This window comes from Pelodiscus sinensis, chromosome 6 (assembly GCF_052426305.1).
Source record: "Pelodiscus sinensis isolate ZL-2025 chromosome 6, ASM5242630v1, whole genome shotgun sequence".
In the NCBI taxonomy this organism is placed as follows: Eukaryota; Metazoa; Chordata; order Testudines; family Trionychidae; genus Pelodiscus; species Pelodiscus sinensis.
This window is the reverse complement of record NC_143057.1, coordinates 33672223-33686876: the sequence shown is the minus strand read 5'-3', so window position 1 is coordinate 33686876 and position 14654 is coordinate 33672223. Positions and strand designations below refer to the sequence as shown.

At 40.8% G+C, this 14654-nt stretch overlaps 1 protein-coding gene across 3 annotated transcripts in view; it reads right to left on the bottom strand.

Annotated features, from left to right (window-relative positions):
- The window catches only part of MAMDC2 (MAM domain containing 2), a 104527-nt gene extending 97021 nt beyond the window's left edge, over positions 1-7506 (bottom strand). The window contains exons 1-2 of one of the 3 annotated variants that reach the window (XM_014581011.4): positions 7197-7506; positions 6692-6805 (exon numbers count right to left, since the gene is read on the bottom strand). In XM_014581011.4, coding sequence (XP_014436497.4) covers positions 6692-6805; positions 7197-7278 — 196 coding nt within the window. In that variant the 5' untranslated portion in view covers positions 7279-7506. The remainder of the gene's footprint in view (positions 1-6691; positions 6806-7196) is intronic. The other 2 variants (XM_089779233.1, XM_089779232.1) reach the window with 2 other exon arrangements.
- Between the last annotated feature and the right edge of the window lie 7148 nt (positions 7507-14654).

Here is a 14654-nt window from a genome sequence, read left to right as displayed (position 1 = left end):
TGGTTATTATTTAGGTCCCAAAAGACAACAGCAACTTCAGCTCTCCGAAACAACTATGATCTCTTTCAGACATATCTGCCAGGCATGTTGATTTATTAATTAATCTAATGTTCCAATGCTGTCATCTGATGATCACCCATTTGGAATGTACTACAGAAACTGAGTCTGGACTGATGTAAGTCAAGTCATAGCAAGGGGATCAAAATAGGAAAATTTATGTACACTTTGTAATTCATTATGTACTTAATATCCATTCTGACTGGAGTTTCCCTTTTCAAGGGAGTCTGTTGTTGTGTGATTTGGTTATTTTGGGGGGTGTTTTTCTGGAACTCTCATCAGCTAAAAACAATCCTGCCTTTATGTCCAAAAATTACTTTTCTGGTTCTATAGCAACAAAGCAGAAAAACAACATAGAGTTGTTCTGTGTACTTGAAGTTATCATTGACCATACATATGCCAGATTCCACAGAATACAGCAAGCACCATTCACATAGCTCTAGCAGTTCAACTCCACTCAATTCATTATGGGAATGTACTAATTAAAAGTCTATTAGCCGGTGTTACACAGCTAAGTGAAAATGAGGACCTTTCATCAGGCATGATCTGTAAAATTGCTGCAAAATACCACTAAATCCACAAAAAATACCAATGCGTGCACACATTTAACAAAGCATGCAACCAGAATACTGGTCTGCCTTTAAGAGTATTTTGCTGATGATGGAAACAATATTCTCATTGTCTCAGAACACTGCAGTGATTAACACAATGGTGATTAAAACAAGCCCACACCAATACGTCAGACACACCACAGTCCAGGACTTGGTGGCTCAAATGTGGATGCTTTTCAGCTGTCTTGAGTTCTTTCCTCCTGACTTGAAGGGAGATCAGGAAAAAAAAACACACTCATGGAAGCAAACAAATTGAACACTCAAAAACAGTAACAGGCAGCTGAATTGATGTGCTGAATTGAACTAGTTCTATTCTTGACAAAAGTATCAACAAATTGGTGGTTCACAGGCACAGCAAGGATGAAGCCTGATTCTTGAATCTAAGGAAATTATTACTTGTAATTTTGCTATGAACATGCTGTTCTTGGGGCCAGATTATCCCATTGCACCATTTATGCAAAGCTGCTACAAATGCAGGCCTTGAACTCTTCAGATTGCAGGGACTGTTCCCTTCTTGCATTCTAGGTGGACCTATATCCCTGTCTCTACCATTGCAACCACAATTGCTGTCTGGCCATGGACAGGGAGACTCCCTGAACCTGCCTAATGGCTTCACCTACCCTGTCAGTTTTGCCGGCAGTGCGTATGCAAATGAGGCATAGATTAGCACATCACTGTGCCTCATTTGCATAATATGTGCAAGTCATTTTTGTGCAAAGGGTTTTTGCGGGCAAAAAAGTAGTGTGGACGGGGTTTTTTTGAGCAAAAACCGCTTTTCCAACAAGCGCAAAAAGAAAATGCCCACACTATTTGTTTTTGCGCAAAAACCCCTAGCGCAAAAATAAATCGATAGAAAATATGCAAATGAGATCACGACTCACGCAAATGAGTCCCTCATTAGCATATTTTTTGCGGAGAAAACCCATAGTTTAGACATAGCCGCAATCAATATAACTACAGCACACACAGCATGGGCCCATGATGTTGAGTCATAGAGGATTCTGCATAGTAATAGAGGAGATAAAATTATCTTCTGCTTAACAAAAAAGCATTGCATTTCAGATAAAGTATTTTCTTTAATAAGCTTCCTCTTCTGCCAAAAAGTTATGTGCAAGCGTAAGTTACTTGTAAAATCCAAAAAAAACCCTCAACATTAATGGTTTGTAATATAGGTAGCAGTGTCCCTTATTGGTAGGGAAGTCTGATTTCATTACTCTGCTAACCTTATAAACCATAAAAACCAAGTTTTGATGGTAAACTCATATTATCAGAAACTCAGCATGGAATTACAGCCTTGATCAGAGTTAGCCTTCAGGGTTCTGCAAATTAGTGGCCACAAAGTATCTGAACAAAAACCTGGGCTGAATTTCACCCCAGAATGTGATTAGTGACAAATATTATTGCAATAGTGAATTCCAACTGTTTGAGTAAATATCACTTTTAATGGTGAATATGGACGTGCCTTCTGTCTTTTTTTTTTTAAAGTAATAGGTCTTGCTTGACACGGGAGAATGGTATTTGCCTCATACTCCCGAGAAGGAGTTTTATATATAAATTCCTCCTCAGACACACAGTGCATTCAAGGATATTTATGGTAAAATGGAAGTAGATCCCTTGCAGACCTTTCTAAAGATACTCAAGGTCACTAGCATGTTGGCTGATGCATACAATTGAATAACCATATTTAATATTCAACTCACATGGCTCATTATTACATCTTCAAAGCACTGTACAGGCATTAGCTAATCTCTTCATCAACAGTTCACATTTGAAAACAAGGATTGTGTAATGCAGTCTCTTTGCCACGCAACAAATTTGCAATTATTTTCTTTTTCACATAGCTAACAATGTGGAAACATTTTTCACTAAGGGCATTAAGCACACACTGGAATCTTCCATTAATCATACACATTACATTGCAAACTGAACTAGAACATGGGGCAATGTGCTGCTGGAAGTAGAATGTATTTACTTAGCCGTGACTCAGTTCTGTAGGGATGACATATTACTGGGCATTGTACAGTCTCCTCTGTTCTAGGTGGACATTTTTTTAAAAGAGGGTTTGTAATAACTTGACCCAGTTTTAGTTTTTAATATTATTTTTACCCAGTGCTTTTTAGAAAAACACGAAAAGAGTTTGTGGCATTTATATTTTAAAATGTAAAATTTTAGTAATAAAATGACCTCCCCAGACAGACAGGGTACTTTGTTGTCTATAATCCTCTACTTAGATCCACCCGTGCAGAACCTTAGTCCCACTCAAAGTACCACTAAAGTTCATACAGGTTCAATTGGGCACAAGAATCCATCCTATTGATCCAATTTAGGACTGGGGCCTTAAAGCCCAAGTTTACAGTCTTTTCTCATGCAGAAGTCCTATTGATTTTAATACTGAATACTGTTTGATTTTTCCAGTGAGACTTTTGCTAAAATTGAGACTGTAGCACCAGTCAAGTACCCTTGTCAAAAGATTGGGTAAAAAGTTATTTAGAATTATCTAAATTATTAAAATTGTAAGACACTCAATATCTGTTCCAACTATCTGAATAGGATGCTTATCTATTTGAATAAAACTGACACTCCCCACTCCCTGAACTCTTAGATAACAGAGAAGCCCTAACCACTGAAAAGGACAGGCATCCCCACTGATATAACTAGGAATACACAGATAATAAGCCAGAGCAAAATTTGGCCCCTTATATCCTTAAGTACACATTGACTTCCTTGGCAACTGGGCAAAAGATTTTCATGTATGGAGTGGAAATTTCTCAGCAGGATTTAACTATGCACATATCACCTCAGCTGCTTGGCATGGTACCACAATCAGAGATTTATAGGATGGACGAACTGAAAGATTTTAAACAAGTCAAGGACTCCCTATAAGGCTATATACTTCAAATAATGAACACTACTTTAAAACAATAAAAGATTTTAAAGCAACTGAAAATAACTGAGGTAAATCACTGTTAAAGTTGCCATTCCCATCCTTTACTTCTTCTGTTATCCCAGTAGAAATACAAATTTATGCACACACTGATTAGAGACAGACATCCCTGCAAATACCAGCCCCCAGTAATATATTATAGAGCAAAACAGTATCTGAGACACCTGAAAGCAAAAGTTGGATGAAACGTTTTAAACTAGTTTTGATTACAATATTAAATAAATTTCAGACAAGTTAATACCATGTATGCCAAATGTCAGCCTGGAATGATTTGCTACCACTTAGTAACTAACTCCTGGAAAACAGGTTTATAACAGAACTATTGACAGAATCGTAACTATTACTACTCCAACTGTCTTCCTAGAGTGAACTTTACAACACAGTTATACAGTCCTTAATAAAAACGCCAATTTCCAGAGACAGAAGCTTAGCTGTAACTGGAACATCCTGACAAAATAGAGAGTGTAGCAACCAACCAAACTAGTGTTCCATGGGCAGGACACTGTGTTATTCATGCTCCAAGTTGGTTTATTTTAAAGCACCATAACAAGTAACTTAGTCTACATCTCTTAGGGTATATCTACACATCAAAGTTATTTCTAAATAACAGCCGTTTTTTCAAAATAACTTTACTAGCATCTACACTAGTACTTTGAAATTTAATTAATTCAAAATAGCGGAGTACTTATTTTGAATTTGGTAAACCTCAGTCTATGAGGAAGAACGCCAAATTCGAAATAGCTATTTCGAAATAAGTGCTGTGTAAACACTTATATCAAAATAAGAGGCCTCCAGCCTTCCCAGGGTGCCCTGGTGGCCACTCCAGCCTCAACCAAGAACACTCCTCTTCCTCCCCCCTCCCCAGAGCCCATAAAGGGGTTGACTCTGGCCACAGTGCCTGTGCCAGCTCCAAGCCTGCCAGCCCAGAGCCAGCAGTCACTGGCCCTGACCCAGTGGCCCCAAAACATGAGCCAGCAAGCCACTGGCAGCCAGCCCTCCACTGCTCCCCAGGAGCAGTCTGCCAGCTCCCAGGAGCCTGACAGGGCCCAGAGAAGGAGGGTGCCTTCCTGGTCCAGGGTGGAGATCATGGATCTTATTCAGGTTGGGGGGGGATGCCCCCAATGTCCATGATCTCCACACTAGACAGAGGAACGCGTCTCTCCTCTCCCCTCTCCCGCCTCCTTTCCCAGTCTCACCAGAGTTTCATTCCCTCCCCGCCCCAGTTTTGTTAAATAAAGAGAGTTTGTGTTCATGAAAATACGTATATTTTATTTGACATCAGGAAGGAGGGTTAGGGATGGGGTAAGTGGAAGGACATGAGGGAGGAATGAGGCACAAGCCCCCAGTGGGGCAGACCAGGGAGGCTCTTAGTGGTCCTCAGGGTGGAAGCTCTCCCACAGGGCCTCCTGAATACTGACATCCCCCCCGATGGACCTCCCGGATGGCAGCCTGCAGAAAGCACAGCCAGGCTCACATCAACACGTCCAAGAGAAGCACCAGAGTGCCCTGGCTCCATGCTGCAGAGTTCTGTGGTGTCCCGAGTGAGGGCAACCAGAGCTCGCAGAGACAAAATGCTTTGCTGTCCCTCATCGAGGTAAACAAGCAAGCAGTGAAACCTGAGAACTGGCTGTCCAGTGGCATCCCTTTAAGCACAGACCTATGACAGCCTCAGTAAGTCTTGACCTGGTGCCCTGCCAGAACTGGTTCCAGCCAGCCTTAAATGCAATTCAGAGTCCACTCAGTGTGGACGTGCTATTTCGAAATAGCAAAATGCTATTTCGAAATGCATTTTGTGTGTAGACGCGTTATTTCGAAATAAGATATTTCGAAATAACACTGTAGTGTAGACATACCCTTACTCTATACCACTTAAACAGGGCTTCCTCTCCTTCACACAGAGGAAGTGCTGTTTCTAAAACAGCCAATTTAATAAGGTTAGGTGCTACTCAATTACACAGAGACCACTAACACTGCTTCCAAAAATGGATGGGGTTCCCATTGTTTTGTGCTGTCATTTTAAATAAAGGGCAATTTGGAACTGAAAGAGTAAATCTTTTAGTAGTAGGAAGGCTTAAAGAAGCACAAATGACAGGATTAATCTATAGGTATCTATGTTCACCACTTTATCATACATAAATCCTAATAGGGCTCCCTTTTATTATGTGAAGCCAAATTTAATACTATGTATGGCATGGTACACACTACCATAACCCAATGTAAATATTTTCACTTCTCAGTTGTGTTTAATATATAGAGCACGACAAATTCTGTAATCATTACTCTAGCAAAACTGTCTATGAAATCCATGGGAACTTAGACTATCACATACTTTCCCAATATAGTTTAATTATACCATGTCAAAAATATTGACTCAACATTTTTTCTATTAAATTGTAAGGTACCACAAACTGGACTAAAAAGAATTTTGAAACACCACCAATACTTTGCAATCATATATTACTTTTCATACAGGGATCTCAAAACATTTAACAAACATTACTAGATACACCTCAAAACAACCCTATGAGATATGTATTGTAAAGAGAACATATATAGATATCACTTCTCCTGCCATAGAAATGCAGCCACTTCTGGGATGCAACACAGCATGTTTAATATAAACAGCATTATTACAGAGAAATTTAAGGCACAATCTTTCATATATAAAGGTAGAGAAAGAAAGTAGGTAGACCTACAACTTTATGGAGGTAAGCTAAATTTCATCTGAAACCCTGATTTTGTAAAAATGAGTTTCTCAATAGAAAGTTAAAGCAATAGAAAGTTACCATGATTTTGTAAGATTCCCGTGGAAACAGGTATTTTTAAACAAATTAACATCTCTCTGTAGTGCCTGTAAACTAAACATGACAAGACCTGAGAACCAGTGAAACAAAAATGAACCAACTTCAGCTGTTTTCACGTAAAAGTCAAATAGCATCAACTATGAAAAGTATATTGGATATTTAAAATTCTTGCATCCTTGACACTTTTACAGTTTATTGTAACCTCAGTATAGAAATTTATTTAGTTCATTTTTAAGCATAGCATGTCCCTGTACATCCCCCAAAGCCAGCCTTACCTTCTTCATTTAAAATCCATGGCAAAAATGTATAGTCTGACTCATAGCCACAAGTGCTGTCTTCAAAGGCACAAGACCCGGCAGAGAGCTTGACAGCTCCAGCAAACAGCCAAACTGTAGGGACAAAGAAAGCTCTGTTCACACAGAGAGCATTGCATTGCACCCAGAATAACAGAATTACAGGGGAAACCACATGCTCCTCTGCAGCTTGGACAAGCAGGCTCAGACTCATTTACTCATGGGAGCACAAGGAGGAACCGCAGCTGATGGAACCTGTTGCATTCAATATGCCTCTTTTGCCGTGAGACCACAGGTTACAGAATAGCCCTCACAGAAAGATGCTGCCTCACTTACATCTTCCAAACTTAGGCTGCACAAACAGGATCTTTACAGGCACTTCAGGGCTTCTACAAGCAAACAGCCCACAGAAGCATGAAAGACATTAACAGGGATTAAATGTGCTTCTCCCTCCACCCAGCTTCTCCCCATATTTGGGCCCCCTTACCTTGCACAGTGAGGAGATACAGCAGAAGCATAGTGGCCCTTCCAGTGAGGAACATAATACAGCTCTCTGGTACTGAAATCATAGAAGGAAGAGAGTGGGAGGAGGGAGAATGTGAAATAAAACTTCCAAAGCAACAGACAACTCTCTTCAGTGTGTGTGTGTTTGCACCAAGCCTCCTTGTCTGCTCAGGACAGGACACCAGAGTGGAAGCAGCAGCAGCCGCAAGATAAACTGAGTTTGGATAGGCTGAGGGAAACCTGCCAGCTACACAGCTGGTCCTCGGCTCAGACAAGGATTGGGAGGGGCTACTCCAGGGCTCTATGTTCCTCAGGCACTGCAGTTTATAACAGAGTTTGTCTCCACAGCCACTGGAGCAGAAAGGAAGAGTGAAGGAAAAGCTGGGACAGAAAGTGAGAGTGAAGGAAAGGCTGAGTGCAACTTACACAACTTAGGAAATCTGCAAAGCAGATGGAGAGGTTGGTTCTTCAAGGGTGCTACGGTCATTTAACAAATAGATAATCTGCACATTGCACACAGACCAACTTCCCACAACTGCATTTTGTCCTTCTCTAACATTATTCTGGTGTCCCTCTGTAAAAATGGGACCTGTGGCTTTTTCTCCTCAACATTCACAGTGCTGGGAGATGGAATTTCATTAAATTAGAGTGCATGAAATGCTGTCAATTTATAGCAGAAAGGATTTTTTTTCCTATTCAGCACCACTGAATGTTTCCATCTGTCTGTAATGCTTACATCACATATGCCAAGAAGTTGCATGCACACGCTCATAGCATGTTTAGTTGCTAATAAGACTTTTATGGTGTCACATTGAAGTTTTTATTTTTAAATGATGTTTCCTATGTAGAAATAATAAAAGCCATGCAGCTGAATAGATCATAAGCAAACATTATTATAACAGAAAAATAGGAGCCATCAGATATAATGGCTAATTGTGACAAATGTTTGTTTATTACAGAATATTTAGATGTAAATCAGATACAGGTGCATTCTGGAACTGTGGATCAATAACCAAGCCAGTATAATATGGCTTAAAATCCCTTTATTTCTGTATTAATTGTTTTTCCATTGCACAATCTTTGTTGCATCCACAGTTGTTTTGAAATAGTTTTTCTAGTAAAAGATCACTACTCACTTACTCCTACCCCATGTGGTGTTCTAGTCTTCATTTCTATCGTGTAACCTTGATGTACCAGGCATCCTGTCTATGGGATTAAGGTAAATGGTGATTAGGTTTTTTTACACAGTATGGGGCTGTGCAAAAAAATCATAATTCCATCTCTCCTGCTGAGCATATCATCAACTACGGCTTTTTTATTTTTCAGTCTTTGGCTTCTTAGAATATTCAATTTGCAAAATTGAAAACAGACACCTGCCAAAAAATATCCCTCGGTGGTATAATACACTATAGATTTTACCTATAAAACAAACAAATTCTGCCATCTTAATGCCAGAAAATGGATTATGAGTTGTGTATTAGAGAGATAATGTCCTGTAATATCTTCAACAAATCTTATAGCATTAACGTAACCTCTATTGAATTAAATTAAACTCTACTGAGTTAAGATTAATGCCTTTCAGTACATTGTATTAAAATGCAGTTGTGTAGGTGCTACTGTGGCTTTGTATCTTCTCTGATGGAGATGCTAATGTACTTCTTCTGTTATTGGCTTTTTGAAGCCACATCCTTAGAGAGGTTTGGATATACTAGTTCAAACTGTAATAGAGATGTAGCCGTGTTAGTCTGGGGTAGCTGAAGCAAAATGCAGGACAATGTAGCACTTTAAAGACTAACAAGATGGTTTATTAGATGATGAGCTTTCGTGGGACAGACCCACTTCCTCAGATCTGAGGAAGTGGGTCTGGCCCACGAAAGCTCATCATCTAATAAACCATCTTGTTAGTCTTTAAAGTGCTACATTGTCCTGCATTTTAGTTCAAACTGGATTCTCCAGAAACAGACAAAAAAGTCTTTTTTTCGGGGGGGAGGAAATGCTTGGTTTTAAAGTGGCTCAGAGGATTCTTCCTGATCCAGCAAATGGTCAGGACCACCTATCCATAGAAGTCCTCAATTAATCCTGAAGGTAAGGTTGGAAGTACTGGGTGTTTGCTCTGAGATGAAGCTGTAATGAACTGTCAACACAAGGAATTCCTTTGGGAAGATTGAAGGACTGCTCCCACTAGATTCCATGTCAGAGTGATCTCTGGTCAACCTGTTAGTACGTGTATAGGTTCCTTTCAATGTTTTCTCTAAAACTTTTTACCTTCTTTCCTCTGAAGGAAATATAAACACAAATCACTATGAAAACTTCCTTTAGACAGAGATTCCAGAGAAAAAACCAAATGAGGCAGTGATTAAATAATTAGAATTTAGACAAAAGGGAAAGATCTAAATCCTGTTAATCTTACATACTAACTTGAAGTCCACTAGACTGCATATATGAGCAAGGAAAGTAGGATTTGTCTCAAAATCTAAGGACTCATTCCAGTTCCTATGCCAACCTATAGATTTAAAACATGTTGGATTGGTCTTTAAGTCTTTGGAAAAGATTGATGACCCTTAGCTAAAGCAGAGGACTGTGATTCAGGAGACCTGAGTATTATTTCTAGCTCTGGAACAAATTTCTTGTGAGATGTTGAGCAAGTCACTTCCATGCCCTATGACTAGTCTCCATCTGTAAAAATGGGATAGTGATATATCCCACTCACACTGGTGTTGAGGGTTTATAATTAATGTTTGCAAAGCATGTTGAATTCCTCTGGGGGAAAAAGGTGCTTAAAAGGGGCAAACTATCCTTTGGGTTACACAATTTTAGTCTTTTGTGAAGCTAATTCCTTCTCTGAAAACTGATGTAAAATAAAGTTGGCATCAACCCACCAGATCTTGCATCTGAGCCACCAAATCACCCTCTCCGAAACTGGTACGCAGGGAGCAGAATCTTAATCCAGACTGTAGTCTACCTTTTGCAGCTGGCCTACTTCTCTATAATGTGGTGAGCCCAAACCCTTCTCGCAAAAATACACAAACTTAAGGGGCAGGGAGGGATAAATCAGAAATAAAATGAGCAACACATCACAGTCTCATTGAGAATTAGTTTTCTTAATGTACAAGATTACCTATATTCATCATTTATTTGCTTAGATCATCTCACAAATAAGGTGAATTTCAACATGATCTATCAGAAACAGAATTCTTCTGTGTCCAGTGCTCTTTGCTCTTTGTAGTTAGCTACCTTTGTATGACATTTGCCAGCTGTATAGAAATTCATATTTACTTTGGAGTTGAATAAAAAATTATTCTGCAATTTGGTGAAAAAGAAACTTCCCTCTTTCATTAGATTCTCTATTGCTATAATATTCAAAACAACTGCTCTGAGTAACGCACAGGGAAATTCCAAAGTTAAGTGAAGTAATATAGTGTTGAAAGAAAAATACCTACTTATTTCCTAAAGGTTTTTGATCTCTCTCTCTCTCTCTCTCTCTCTCTCTCTTTTATACAGTACTTACCATTTTTTATGCCAGGCTAATAAAAGGATCCTTGCAGCTTTGTACAAATATTTACAGCTTCCTCAACAGAAATGGTATCACAAAATATTTCTGCAGGAGGTTCTTTCAGGTCTTACAGCATGGAAGGTGTAGGCTTACAATTGGTACAACAATGTAATGGAAACTTGTTATCCTGCTGGTTCTCAACTTTATTTACTTTGTTTCTATAACAAGAATCTCTGAAGTGCTATCCACCCTTAAACATCCTGGAATGCTTACATATATCCCAAGGCTACTATTTGTGTACCCATCTATCAAACCAATGGCTCTGCAGTGGTGATTGGTGGTGGATCACACTTTCCAGTTGTCTGCAGAGCGCCTTCAGTGACAGAGGTGAGGAATCTGTCCATCTTCAAGCAGTGACACTTCCTGATACCATCAGTCCAGTCCAGAGTTCATGCCGATTTTTTAGACAAAATAAACTAAAAAACCAAAACCAAGCAGCTCTCTGTATCCTGTGGCTGACTCTTGGGTATAACTATAATTTTATGTGCTGACTTTACCAAAGTTGGAGGGGTAGCAAACCCAAGATCAAACTGCAAAATGACCAAGAAAGATTATAGCAGTGGGGATAGCAGGCAGAGAATGAAAAACCAGCTCATTAAACCAAATTAATCTTATCTGCTTAAATCCTGTTGTTATATTCACACCCCATTCCCTTTCCTCCCAGTAGAGTTTCTACTCTGAATGTGTGTGATCAGGATTGAGAAACAAAAAGCAAAAGCATTCCATATAAATTGCTCTTCCTATAGTAGGAGTTCCACTGTGTTAGCATAGAGATTTTATACTGCCATCACATAACATTAATATTAACCACGTACAGTAACTTATATGTATCACTCTAGAGAGGTTATATGCTTGTACTAAACTACCAGAAATTCATTTTCACATTTTCACAACACTCTATACAATTTTAGAGTTACATGAACCACATTTAGTTTCCGTGTCTCAGGCATTCTGGATTTTTTTAAAAGACACACATGTGAATAGCACCAAAATAGAAATAGCATCTAAATATAAAATTGTCAAAGTCATCATTCCTTTGCAAGAAAAGAACCACAGATCACACTGATTTATTACACCACAAGTGCTGATATTCTGTTTCACCAGCCTGTCAAACCTTTGAGGAACTATACATCATGCTACTCAGCTCTAGCTTGTGTCTTACTTAAAATAATTTAGTGGTAGCATACAGCTGTCAGTGTGGGAATTCTTTAATATTATACAGTTTTATTCGCACAGTCCTAATCACATACATCATGGGCTCTGGATTTTTCTGATGATCACAAAACTGTCAGAGCTAAACTCTTCTGAGTTCTTCTTTCTGGAGATTTCTGCAGTGAATCATTTTAGACAGCAGACTAAAATATCTCTCACCAATCTTTGAAATAAACAGATTTTTCCTCCTTGTTCTGAAGAGCCAAAACTTAACACTGAATAATTAATTCTTTTGTTATATAGTGTGGACAAGCAGTGGGGTGAGATTGAACCTCCTTGTCCTATAATCGGGTCTCTGGCCAGGCTTCCCGGTCCTGCGTCCCGTAAGTTGGGTGCGATCACCCCCTCCCACAGGACAGGAGAGGGGGGTTCAGCAGACCCAGTGTCTATTCCCCAACTTGGCAGGGAGGGAGGCTTACACCCCGAGTTTGGCCCCTCTGAGGGGTGGAGACCTGGTCGGCCCTTACGTCCGGCCGTCACAATCGCATGTATGCGTGCTTTCTGAAGGGGGTTGGGTGGTAAAAGGGGAGTGGGAGGGGAACCTGGGCCCACCCTCTCTCCGGGTCCCAGCCCGGGGCCCTAAGTGCAGGGGCTCGCCATCACCCCTGCACGGCAGACAGGGGGGTTCCTCCCTTAACATGTCTGCCCACGGGTGCCACAAGACCCCCACCCCGGGCTGCTTCCTCCCTTCCTCTGGCGGAGCCCACCTGCTGGCCCCCAGTGCCTACTGGAAGCCGGCTGTCCAGGTCTGGGGTTGCTCCGTGGATGTCCCGTCTGCCCAGCCATTCCCTCGGGTCTGGTCCCAGCCGGGTCGCTCTCTCTGTGGGCGGTGGGGTTTGTCCTGGTCGTCCTCTGACCCTGGGCTGGCCAGCCACGGGGGCCATCCCGGGAGCCCCTGGGATGGGAACTGGCCGCCTGTTGGTCTCGGGCATGCACCCGGTCTGTCCTGGTCCCTGGTCCTCCTCTCCCTACCTTGCCCCCTCCCTCTCTGCCGGCGAGCCCTTTTGAAATGGCCCGCTGGTTCAGACACGGTCCGGAGGTCCTGCCCCTCCGGTAACGTGGCGGCTTCCCCAGCCACATCCCCGCTGTCTCTCCCCACGCTGGCCCCTCCCTGCGCCATCCCGTGAGAGGGGCCCGCAGCCTCCCGGCGGCACAGGTGTGGTGGCAAGTTCCGGCCCCGCCCACATTCTCCGGCCACCCCGGGACACGGGGGCATTCCGCCAGCGGCCCTGCTCGTTTCCCGGCGGCCCGGGCCGTCCAGCGCAAGGGCCGTTGGCGGCCCATCACATATAGTTTATCCAATTGGGCAGAGATATACAAATTCAAATTCAGGATTTGGATGTCCAAATGACAAAAATGTTATTACCATGGGAATTGGACATCCAAATATCTTGGGTGGTGATTAAGTTTTTATTATACACACACTCACAAACGTTATCAAGTATAGTAATATATTTTGTACTTTTCCTCCTCAAATCTCCTAAAGTTACAGGTCCTATCTTTTCATGCTAATAAACTAATAATGTTGTCTGCTTCATGTCAGGGAGCAACACAGCCACACTTGATTTATCGTAGCTCTTTTCACAAGTGAAAACAAATGTCAAAAGACTCAAAAACTTTTGCTGTTCATATACAGTTATATTCTACTAATGGCAGAATTGAATCGAAAGAAGATTTCCCATGGTCATTTTTCATCTATTGTAAATGGTTAGTCCTCACATATGTTTTCTCCCATTTACGAGAGAGAACATGGTAAACCTAAATTAAGCCCATAGGGGCAAATTAACCTCTATTATTATTCCACTGATTTCAGAGAGCTTGCGCCTATGGTGAATTTGATCCATAGGCTCTGGTTTGCCTCATGTTACACTTTATGACCTTTCATTCTTTCTGATTTGGTCCAGCAAAAGAGAATGTGGAGCATAATGATTAAATCCTGAACGTCTCCAAATCCATTCCTACCTACCGATGTTTGTTTTGAAGGGAAAACATATTTAGAAAAGATCTCACTGCACGCACAGGCCAAAAATTTTCTGTTTGGTTTCTAGAGCTTGGACACCAATATCACTGTGAGCTGAAAAAGCACGTTGGGTATCTTGTGTGCAAACCAGCATCATTCATTATTTGTGTTTCAATATCCTCTGGTCTAATATTATTATCATGTATTATTTATTTTTGCGGTACCGTGAATGTGACTGTTCATGGCACTTTACAGGCAAAATGAGGCAAATGGCCAAAAGGAATTACTGACATCTTTTTTATTTTTTAATTTTTTTAAGAACATTTGAGTTAAGACTTACCTCACTGTGCATATTGCTAGAGTGTAATAAATCTTCCTACCACTGGAAGTCTGAACCTTTCCGTTATAGTCTCTCCACTTAATTTGCTACACCCATTTATATTACTTATATTAAATTAAGGACATATTCTGCCCCATTCCTGCTAACCACTCTATGGTAGTGCTTCACACTGTGAGCATTCCCACTAATTTCAATTAGTGGGCTACTTGCAGTGTAAAGTATAGTTCAGAGCGAGGAGGACAGAATTTGGCCTTCAGGCATGTCTGAATTAAATTTACACTGTTTTTTCTTAACTCCTGTTATTCAGCCTGATTGTTGCAACTGTCTCTTTACCATACAGCATGCAGCACAATAAGGACCTTCAACTTGAGTGGGG